This window comes from Rissa tridactyla, chromosome 7 (genome assembly GCF_028500815.1).
Source record: "Rissa tridactyla isolate bRisTri1 chromosome 7, bRisTri1.patW.cur.20221130, whole genome shotgun sequence".
Lineage (NCBI taxonomy): Eukaryota > Metazoa > Chordata > Aves > Charadriiformes > Laridae > Rissa > Rissa tridactyla.
This window is the reverse complement of record NC_071472.1, coordinates 32,663,078-32,673,919: the sequence shown is the minus strand read 5'-3', so window position 1 is coordinate 32,673,919 and position 10,842 is coordinate 32,663,078. Positions and strand designations below refer to the sequence as shown.

The 10,842-nt window shown below is 38.0% G+C and overlaps 1 protein-coding gene across 14 annotated transcripts in view; it reads right to left on the bottom strand.

Annotated features, from left to right (window-relative positions):
* Positions 1-330: 330 nt before the first annotated feature.
* The window catches only part of HYCC2 (hyccin PI4KA lipid kinase complex subunit 2), a 56,719-nt gene continuing 46,207 nt past the window's right edge, over positions 331-10,842 (bottom strand). For 13 of the 14 annotated variants that reach the window (XM_054208318.1, XM_054208322.1, XM_054208316.1 and 10 more), the window contains one exon: positions 331-8,392. In XM_054208318.1, the coding sequence (XP_054064293.1) occupies positions 7,788-8,392 (605 nt within the window). In that variant the 3' untranslated portion in view covers positions 331-7,787. The remainder of the gene's footprint in view (positions 8,393-10,842) is intronic. The other variant, XM_054208326.1, reaches the window with a different exon arrangement.

Here is a 10,842-nt window from a genome sequence, read left to right as displayed (position 1 = left end):
GGCGAAAGGGCGGGACTTCCGCTGCCGGCGAAGCGCGCCCCCGCGGGGCGGGCGCCCGGGGTTGCCGTGGCGACGGGAAGCCGCCGTGAGAGCCAGGCGGGAACGGCCCCGGCTTCTTCAGAGAAACACCCGGAAGACAGCGGCTGCAGGGAACGCTCCTCCCCGGCGCGGTGACCTCGCACGCGCAGCCCGCGGCGGCTGCTGCCGCCTCCCGCGTGTCCGTGTGTGCCCGCGCTGTGAAGGCCCGCAGGTGTGCCCTGCGGTATGCAACCCCGGCGACATAAATCAAAGTTTAAAAAAACCAAACAAACAATTCACAGAGTATTAATTTCTGTTCAGAAACAGCACAATATTTATTTAACATCTTTATATATTTATATATATATATTTTCTGCATTGCAGATTGTGTCGAGTTTTATACATCTCTATTTACAATGATTTAAAATAATTATATTTCATCTCTGGCAGGTATTTACAAAGGTCAATAGTAACTACATTTCACATTTCAACAACAGTCAACAGCATTAACCAGCTCAGTAAGACAGTTAAGATAATGGCTTACATGCACCAATAACATGATCTTCAATACGTGCCATCTTCAGGTCTAAGAATGAAGATTTTTTTTCCCTGGTCCCAGGTTAAAGGACATCCTACAGCAGAGGTCGTGGTTAGTATAAACCCGTTTGGTTTAGTCCTTCACCAGAACCGAATCCTGACCGTCTGGGGTCGGTCCCAGCAGGCCGGGGCTGTCCTGGTGAAGAGGGGACACACCACCACGCCGCGTCCCCTCGCCTGTAAGCTGTGTGTCCACAAGAAGTGGGCTACTCGCTGCTTATGCTCCTTCTGTGACAGAGATAAGATTACATAATGCTAAAGTAGTAAAAATCCTCAGAAACCTTAGTTCAGAGAAACAAACTTGGTATGACAGAAAAAAGTAAGAAAATAACCTTTTAACCCTTGCAGAATGTTTCTTTTTGCTAGTAAAATTGACAGCATATCCTGTATTCTTAGAAGGACAAAAACAGATCAAAAGATTCATTGTAAAGTACAGGAATTACAAATTTAAAAAATGCAGCATGGAGTACCTCAATTTAGTTGTTGGGGTTTTTTTATAGCAAATAAAAGCTACCATAATAAATCTAAACTGTATTAAGAGTATCTGATTTAATTATTAAAAATCTTTATTAGCTTTTTCCTGGAATCTTCGATATGGAAAAAATGTTAAATGACTCAATTTTATTCAATCATATGGTATTTTCCCATAAACAACCAGCTAGTAATATCCATCCCAAAAGTATTCACTATCTGCAAGAAAACAGTAAGAAGTCTTGTTTCAAAGTAATCATTGAACACTAGCACACAAAAACACAGAGACACACCCCAGTACTAGGAATCTATTAATACTTGGACAAGTTGTTTTATCCTGAGAGGTTGTTAACACACACCTACTGTATACTTGAAGCCACAAAGTTTTTACTACTTGCATTTTTCATAAACTAATAACATGGAAGTCTAGCACAACAATAATAACTGCCTGAACAGAAAGAGCAGTGTCAATAGCCAGTACTTCTGTCACTCCCAAGTCCTGCTTATTTTAGAACAAAAAGTAAAAAGGTTGTTTCATTCATACTACTTTTTCTGTTTTGTGATCAGTTCTGGGGAGAATGAGGACTCAAACACACAGGATCCACTACCACTTTGTAAGGAAGTTTCCATGACAAAGCATGATAGAGTCACTTTGCTAAGAGATACTCCTAAACAGAAATCTTTCCTGATCATTTTACCCTCTAAAACCAAAAACCTGTGTGAATTCTATTCCACATTTTAGTGAGTGATTAATCACCTTTTCAAGCATCAAAATTCAAATTGCTTTAGAGAGTTCTATCAGAATGCAGATAGTCCACTCTAAATTGCATACATCTCACCAACTGTGAAACACTGTGAGCTCACAACCAAGTAATTGGTTAATAAAACTTGATCTCATCACTTTGCTCATCATGCACAAGCTAAAATGTAGGGCAAGATTTTACTGTACAGACACAAAGTTTTACTACACATCTGTTCCCATCAACAGCTCCTCACAGGAATAGCTTAGTAATCCTTTATAACAGGCAGGATAATTTATGGACCCATTTTAAATTCATTTGGTCCCTCAGATACCACCTTTGGTAAAATCTGATGAACACAGGAAAAAAAAAAAACACAAAAAAAACCTAGGGGAGGTGGGTAGCCTAAAGAAAAATAAATAAAATAATCTAATCAAAACCTGAATTTTTTTCATTAAATCTCAAATACAGACAGACAACATGGGACAGATTTTTAGTAAAGCCATTTCTGGAAGCTGTAAGGTACCCTTAGACTTCTACAGCTTGCTTCTGAACTTTTAATGTCACAGGCCCTGACACTTGCCAAACTTATCTGAAATGGCTAGCTGTTATATTTTGAAATCTTGTTCCAAGATTTGTTTTATTTTAAATAAAATTTCATAATGACTATGTGGAAAGCCTCATACGTATCAGTCTTGCAAAATCCACTTACTGTTTCCTTTCAGGAACTACTGACAAACCAAGTTGCTCACAGTTCTCCATCCTCTTCCACCACTGTGTAAGAGGCAGGTGAGTATTTTGGCTCTTCAGCTCGTCATGACATTCAAATTTTGATAGACTGATACATGTATACACTAACACAACATCCGTGTCACGACCCGTTACCCTGAATCACCTACAGAAAAGCTTTCCACAGCAAAGTTTATCCAAGGGCCAGTGGGAAAACAAACTAAAAAATAATCAAGAGAGATTAAGGCCCATATAGAAACAAAACAGCATTTAAAATACTGAAGAATATGAAATATTGAACAATTTGATATAAAACAAGAATACAATGCAACCAAGAATACAATGCAAGTACAGAGCATCTGGCTTCTTTGCTTACCATGCTTGGAAAGGAGGGATATTTTGCAACTTTAGCCCTGCAATTACCCTAAACAAGAAATTTAAATAAATAAAAGGGGCATGTTTACTCTTCTGATGCAAAGTATTGCTATGATGTAAATGGTTGTCACAAATGAAACCTATCTAATGGCTTTAATGCTATATTAAACATGCCAAGGTAGCAATATCTTTGGCAGTGAAAGAATTGCAGAATTTAAGGATGAGATTATTAGATTTACTAACATCAGAAACATATTTTTGTTTTGTGTGCAGTACATGTATTTCATTCAAACACGTTCTATTATATTTTCCACACCTCCTCCAGGATCATGAGTACAGTACCTAGGTCTGTACTGCTTGATTTTAATGATTTTACTCAAAAAGTTATTCTTCGTTCTCACTTAGTCTTCAAATTAGTTTAAATTTGTAAGCCAAGATAAACAAAAATTTCTGGTTTGTGACCGAAGTCAAAATGCTGAACACTTAAAAGAGATAGCCATTGGTTCATGATAAAAATAGGACAAATTTAAACTCTTAGGTTAAAATACAGCCATAGCATAGAATTATCTATTCCAAAATTAATTTTTCAAAATATAATTCTCTGAACATGTTATACATTAAATATTGAGGAAAATTTCCCTGGAGCTAAAGTTTTCCAAGAACACTAATAATCTTCATTAAAGAAGTAAATCAAAGTACATAGTATCTGGAGACAAAAAGGGATTAGAGCTGGGGTCACCTTACTACAGAGTAGCTTTACCACCATTAAGATGCAGGTTTCCCCCTTAATCTTGAAAAATATGTTCATATTTACATACAGTATACACACAGTTGAGGCAATTGATTGTCAACACGTGACAAATGTATGTACCTACCCACACACAAGTAAACCTCACATGGTGAGAAAAAACCCTGTCCCAGTAAACTCCAGTATTCATAAGTAGTGCAAATAAATACTTTGTCAGAAAACATTTTTTTCTCACTATTTTGATGTTAAACCAGATAATTTTAATTATGTTAAAGCTAGCAGGAGTATGTTGGAAATGTTGTATTTAAGACCAACACACTTGCAAACTACAAATACTAGATCTAATGCTTACTGGCTGCAACATGATGTTCAGCATTACAGAATGAATTATACTTAAAAAAACTTTTCCAAATTCACGTCAGAAAGGGTATTCAAAGAAATATGCATTAAAATGGACAGTGGCATACAAAGTCTCCAAATGAAAACTAAAAGGATAATACAGCAATTTAAACTGTCATCTTGCAACTTTTGTTTTAATAGGTATTTTTACTTCATCACTTTGTTGCCTGCAGGATGAAAAAGTGGCTCATCATTCAACCAAAAAGCTGCTCAAAATAAACCCCTGAAAAGCATAATCAAGCTGCAGTTAACAATCCTAACTTTTTGTATTTTCTTAAAATTATCAAGCCCAACAAAAATGAGTTGCAAAATGGCAGCATATTGTGATGTGGTAAATATTGTATCAAGGAATAATTCATTTATCCCTACTTACTTGTATATATACATCAAAATATAGTACCCACACTTGCTCACCTAAGAATTACATGTATGTGCACGCATGTACACATACATTGGGAAAAATAGTAGTGTTCTGCTTTTTTACCTTCTTTTATAATGCTGTAGTTGCGCTGAAATACTGCAGAAATCTAAATCTAGTGCCTCACGTCAAGTACCAAATGTTCTAAAAGAAGACACAGCAGAGTGAGCTCAGGATAAAGAGATTTAAGTTTAAATATTTGTCACAGGCATCAGAAAATTTTAAGTATGTTTTGTACTTTGTTTAGTACTTAGCATATATAATCAGAAAGATGGCAATTATTCCCTCAACTCATATCCCAGACACTTCTAATTTTATTTCTACCACAGTACTTGGAAGTGTACTGAACTGCAGTGTATAAAGTTTCACTATGATCTTAAAGCACCTTGGCATAGTTTGAGACACATCTAGAAGCATTAATGATAAACATGATACACACCACTGGCAAAGCCTGTTATTACAGCTGGTTTGTAGATATTAGTGATGACTCATTTTGTAAAACAGATGTTGAACAGTACTTGTCTGAAAAACAACAAAACAAGCTCCCACAACTGAAACATTGCACTAAAGGGGTAATTTTGAGAAGTTATAGGTGTACCACATCAGCACAGAGCAAAAAAAGTTACATTTTTTGTTTTACAGGGATAAATTTGACCTCTTTAAAAAGCCTTATATGGGGCAGGTATATATATATACAAGAATAAACCAAAATACAATGGATGAAACAATAACAAAAGGCACATCATCAAAATGAGAACTGTAAAAATATCTTAAAAGGTAGTTTGACTAAAGTTTTAACCAATTCAAACTTATGCAGGTACATTTGACTTCCCTATCTATCTGAAGTCACTGAGCTGTCGCACTTCCCTGAAATAGTTTAATAGTGTGGGACACCACAGGTAAGAATATTTAAAAAAAAACAAACCAAACCAAAAAAAGGGCCGTGAAATTTGGCCTGATGCCAATTTAAGCATCCTAAAACTTCTGGACTATAATGGCAAACACAGAAAGTAGAGAATCGTGCCAGTGAACAACTCTACTTTTTAAAATACTAAAATAAAGTAATTCTTAAAAAATTAGCTGACACTCCCGGCCTTTTCTTTCCCAAAGATTTAAGCACATCATTTGGTCCTTTTCAATTCAGTGATGGCTCTTTAACAGATTTTCCTTTGTCATGGTCTCTACAAAATATAAACTTTGTACTTTCAGCCACGACTTATCAATTGTCTCCACTAGTAAAACTTCATAAAATAAAGAGTTTAACCATATACATCTTTTGACATTTTTGCAGAAAATGCCTCATATCTTAACCTCAACTTTCCCTTCATTCCATCTGTGTTTGACTGGTGGTCCTGAAAGATTAACTTCAATTTAGAAACTCTTATGGTCTTCTTTCTGATGATTCCATTTATTCTTTGATTGAATTTCTGTATCAGTCCAGATGCTGTTTAATTCACTTTATGAACGTAAGATATGAAGAAGAGACTACCTAAGTCACTTGTCAAACCACAAAAAAACCTTCAAATATTTAAATGAATTTTAATGTAAATTTGAAAAAAAAAAAGTTCTATTTGAAATAATGAGATTCAAGAGCAAAAAAAACCAACCCACAAAACCAAAACCAACTACGAGCAATGCAACACCGTGTCATCATCCTGGTTTTCTTGAAGACTATCATTCAAAGATAGCCTGCTATTTATAACTGCTTATGTTTATCCTTCACAGTGACAGTGAAACCAAAGTGCCCACATAAAGATCGTAACTCTTTCCTGTGGGTTTACAATTTGTAAACTTCCAGGATATCATACATTACTTCAGCATAGAGGATGAGCTTTCCCCTTTTGTCTCTAGCAATCCAAAAAGAGATAAAAAGAGATGGAGAGAGAATGACAACCATTCTCCCATGTAACCAGAAATGTGCTTCTAAGCAGTGTTCCTTAGCATAAGTACCAGCCAGTGCCCACATACCAGTCATATACATTCAAGGCTTGGCTCAATAGCATGAGTTCTGAATTTTCTAGAGCAGGGCCAATCCACTAAAATAAGAGTTAAAAAAACTCAACAGATTATAAATACCAAGGCAATGAGGTGTGATCCTTCTGGGGAAAAAAGGACTGTCAGTACCCCTTTGCACGAATGGCATTTCTAGAAAAGCATTTCACATTGAAGCTTCAGTGTTTCTAGCAAACTATTTTCTCTATCCCTGAGACAGCCCCTTAAGAGTCTGTCTGGACTGCAGGATTCTTCAAATGACTCCATGATTGAATTCAGAGACACTGAGAAAGCAGCTGAGAGGAGCGGGGGTGTCAAACAGCCTTGATACCATAGAAAGCAGCCTGAGAAATACTCTTTACCCAAATACACCTTTCAATTCAGTGATCAGCACCTCACAAGAATAACAACAACAAAAATGGAGCAGAGCTATCTATGAGCTCCTGGGAAAGCACTGTTCCCTCCCACTTACAAACCAATTGCTTTAACAGCACGATGTGTAAATTTTAGTCTGTATGCAGAATGACCCTGTGTCCTGGAGGGGAAGACATGTAACACTACATATGGCTACAACGCCATTAGAAGTGCATTGTAACCTACATTATCTACTTAGAATCCTCTCTTTGAGGGAAAACAACTTGTTAATATGCATGTCTCAGTTGCTGAACATCAAAAGCTTCTGGGATGAGAGACTGGGGGCAGGCAAGAAAAAACTACCCTCGTTTTAATGAAAAAAGTGCTGTAGGCAGCCAGGAGCAGCAATGACAATACCCTCCCCAGAATTGATTGCACAGACTCAGAGAGGTCCAAAGTCACACTAGAATCTCTGAGGCACTCCTGGTTCTGAGAAAGAAAAGTCATGATCCAGTAGTCTTTGCAGTACTGTAGACCGAGAAAACAAACCCGTTTCTATTTCTTAACAAAGCCAAAGCATCATCTCATAGGGATCACATTCACCATTTCTGCCGGTGTCTCCAGTCTCACAGTGTTGAAATGGGACTGATCAGCCTACGATGGATTGCACATCACCCAAGGAGAAAGGAAGGCATGGAAAAAGGCATACAGTACATTATATACTGCTTCACAACCATGTTTACAAGGGGAGGGGGTTGGGGGGGGAACGAAGGTGAGGGAAGAATTATTGCTGTTTCAGTAATACAGTATGATAGCTAAACCAAATCAAACAAGATCACAACAGTCAGTATTTTCACACTGCGGGATGATGGTTCACGTTTTGCCTAAGGATGAACTTGCCTGGGGATTAAGGGGAAAGAGGGAGTCCTAAGGAAGGGAGTCAAAGTTACACCTGGGATATCAGCTGCATATTGAAACTTGGAGATCGAGACTGCTTGGTTAGGGGAGCTCCTGGGGGAAGGAGATCTTTACCTTCCCCAGCTTGGCCTAGCCGGTCCTCCTGTAGGCTGATAGTTGAAAACCGATTGGTGTTGCCAGCTGCTAGATTTGTAACACCATCTGTACCAGATCCAACACCGGAGCCTGCTTGACTGCCATTCACATAGTCAAACGATTTACTGGAGGAAGCACTGGCGGTCCTGATCAGGCTCAAACTGTTGGCTTTTGGCACCACCTGCCCAGCAGGCAGGCTGAGGTGTTTCTTAGTAGGTGTCATCTCAATTATATCTGCACCAAGGTCAGTGGATTGGTGCATGTACTGCTTCCGAGCTACTGAATCTCGAGGGCTCTCATTGGATTTTGCTGCAGAAGAGGTTTCTTTATCCTTAGCAGAACGCCCACTTGCTGTTTTTCTTAAGCTGCCCTTCTGGGATACAGATGATTGAGGTTTGGTCCCAACTGGCTGGCTGCTGAGGGAAGCTCCTGATGAAAATCCTTCATCAGCATCATTAAGATTCACAGATTCTTCTCTTCCATTTACACCTTCAGTATCTATTAAGAAAAAAGAAATAACCAAAAAAATCCCAAACCAATCAGAACACACAGCAAGCATTCAAGTTGCATGAAGACAAAGATGCACACAGCATGTCAAAACAAACCTCATTTGCTAATCCACCTGGTTTTCACCTGCTTTAAAATTTCTGATTCTCAGCCAATAATCTTCCTGTCATATTTAGCAGAATAACAGTATCTAACAATAAGTACTCCCTGAACTTGATTTGCCTTTCCTCTTCATCACTTTTATCATTTAGAATATCTTCCAAACTTTGTCTATAAACAAGAATTAGGCCCCATTTGGTTAATTTGTTTTAGTTCTGCCTGCAGATACTGGCGTGGTTAAAAAAAAACAAACAAACCAAATAAAAAAAAAACTCTTTCAGACCATTTTTTTTCAGACTATTTTTATCCTATTTTGAGGCAAGATCTAAGCATGTTTAGGATCTCTTCCAGTCAGAGTAAGCTCTGGCAAGTGCTCAGTAAGCTTCAGAATTAGGTTGTTTCCTAGGCCAGCAGTCACAATGCTCCAACAGAGGTAGAAGGTACTTGTTTCGCATAGCTAGCACTCCAAGTAATGTGACTATACTTTCTTTTGGAGATTAACCTAATTCCTAGTTCTCTCTCCTCCAGAGCTCAATCCTCCCTGCATTTCCAGCAGGGACCTATCTAGGTCCTTCCACCATATTTGCTTTTATCTCAGCATCTAGATTTTTCAGAGAAAAACCCAACCCTTGTGTTAAGAGAAATTTAACCTCTGAAACACTCCATGTTGCAGAAGAGGCACCATGCTTTTGACTGGAATCTCCAAAAAAAAAAAAAAGCCCGACAAGCTTCTTTCTTAAATCCCTGTTTTCAGGCCTATAATATGATTAGGGCTGCACACAAAGACTTTTCTTTTTTTTTTTAAAATCTTATTCCAGTCCTTTTTCTAAGCTCCAAGTACTCAAAAGAAGAGTTATTGTTTCAGTAGAAAACAGCATTTAAATTTCAAAACTGAAAATGGAGCTTGAGTTTGCTCCATGTATCTCATTTCAATGTGAAAAAGCCATAAAGTTTAACCAGGTAAGCAAAAAAGGAGACATTCATGCTGTAAGAATTTTGCTTTTCTTTATAAAAGCTGTGGATCCTGATTATTTGTGAGGAATCTGCAAAGCCTATGGATCTGTCTCAGCTCAAGCCACTGTACTGCTCTACTGGCAGCTTCTGTTCAACCCAGCTTGCCTCCAAGTAAACATGCTTACATCTCTTTTGTGGAATGGGGGAAGAGTGGTGGCAAGGATCTGAGAGACTCTAATATTTGAGTAGAAGCTCATCCTTTCATGCCGATTGTTAGCAGAGCACTAAGGAACATTTTACATTATGGCAAGTAGAACAGACACGAAGCTTTCAGTGTTGTTGCTGCCTCTGTGTAGCAGGAATATAGCCCGATCCAACTTCACATTTCTGGAGCCTAAAGCAAAAGAAAACTGCAGGGAGGTTTTATTATTCTGTTTTAAACTTGCCTCTTATTTTCAGAAAACTTTGCCTTGGAATTACCATGTATCAGCTTACAAAAGATGTTTAGCCATCTCCAAACAGACCATTCTTGGGCCTCTCTCAGAACAATGCAATGTGAGATTATTCTGCAGTTTTACATAGTTCTGTTTGACTCATTAGCCTCCCAGAAGCAGAAAGGTAATATAGCTCATGTTACTGCAGTCTCCCTTCCTTGGCAAAGACTTTAGCCTTAGAAAAAGAAGCTTCTTAAGTTTCAAGGGCTATTATAAAAATGAAGGGTGCATTGCTTGCTTTAACTTCCTGTAACCATATTTAAAATAGAATACTTTCCCCTCCCCCTGCCCACCCTTTTTGGTCAAACTAAACCTTCATCTTCTCATTAAGATGTAAGTGTATTTTCATACATTAGACAGTGATATATTTTATTCACAATCCAGCACATCTCCATTCCCCCCACCCCAACCTTCCCACACATAATCAAAGGTGATAATAAAAAATGACATAACTGGAACATACTGTAAGCAAGAGCACTTTTTCAATAAATCAACATTTAAGTTTCTTTATATAATCATGCAAAGCTGAATGAAAGCATGTTTGGTTACAAGCAGCAATAGCAGCAGATGAAGTCCCCTCTCGAGCCCTTCTTATTCAAACGAAAGATGCGTAACTTGTAAGAAGGCATCTCCAGACAATGATGCTAAGATTTTTATTATTACAAAAACATTAGTTGTCCTCAAAGTTTACATTAAAACATTGCTGAGTAATGTAACCAAAACAGACATTCCTATTCAGGGACAGTGAAGGAGAAGAGTCACACTGAAAAAGTGGCATTTTATCCAGAGAATTTAAAGACAAGACTGAGAGGGGTTGTTGCAAGTTTTTGGATGCTGCAACTATACAGAGGCCCAAGCAGCTCAGCAGTGCTCAAAAATGAAGAAGATAGAGAA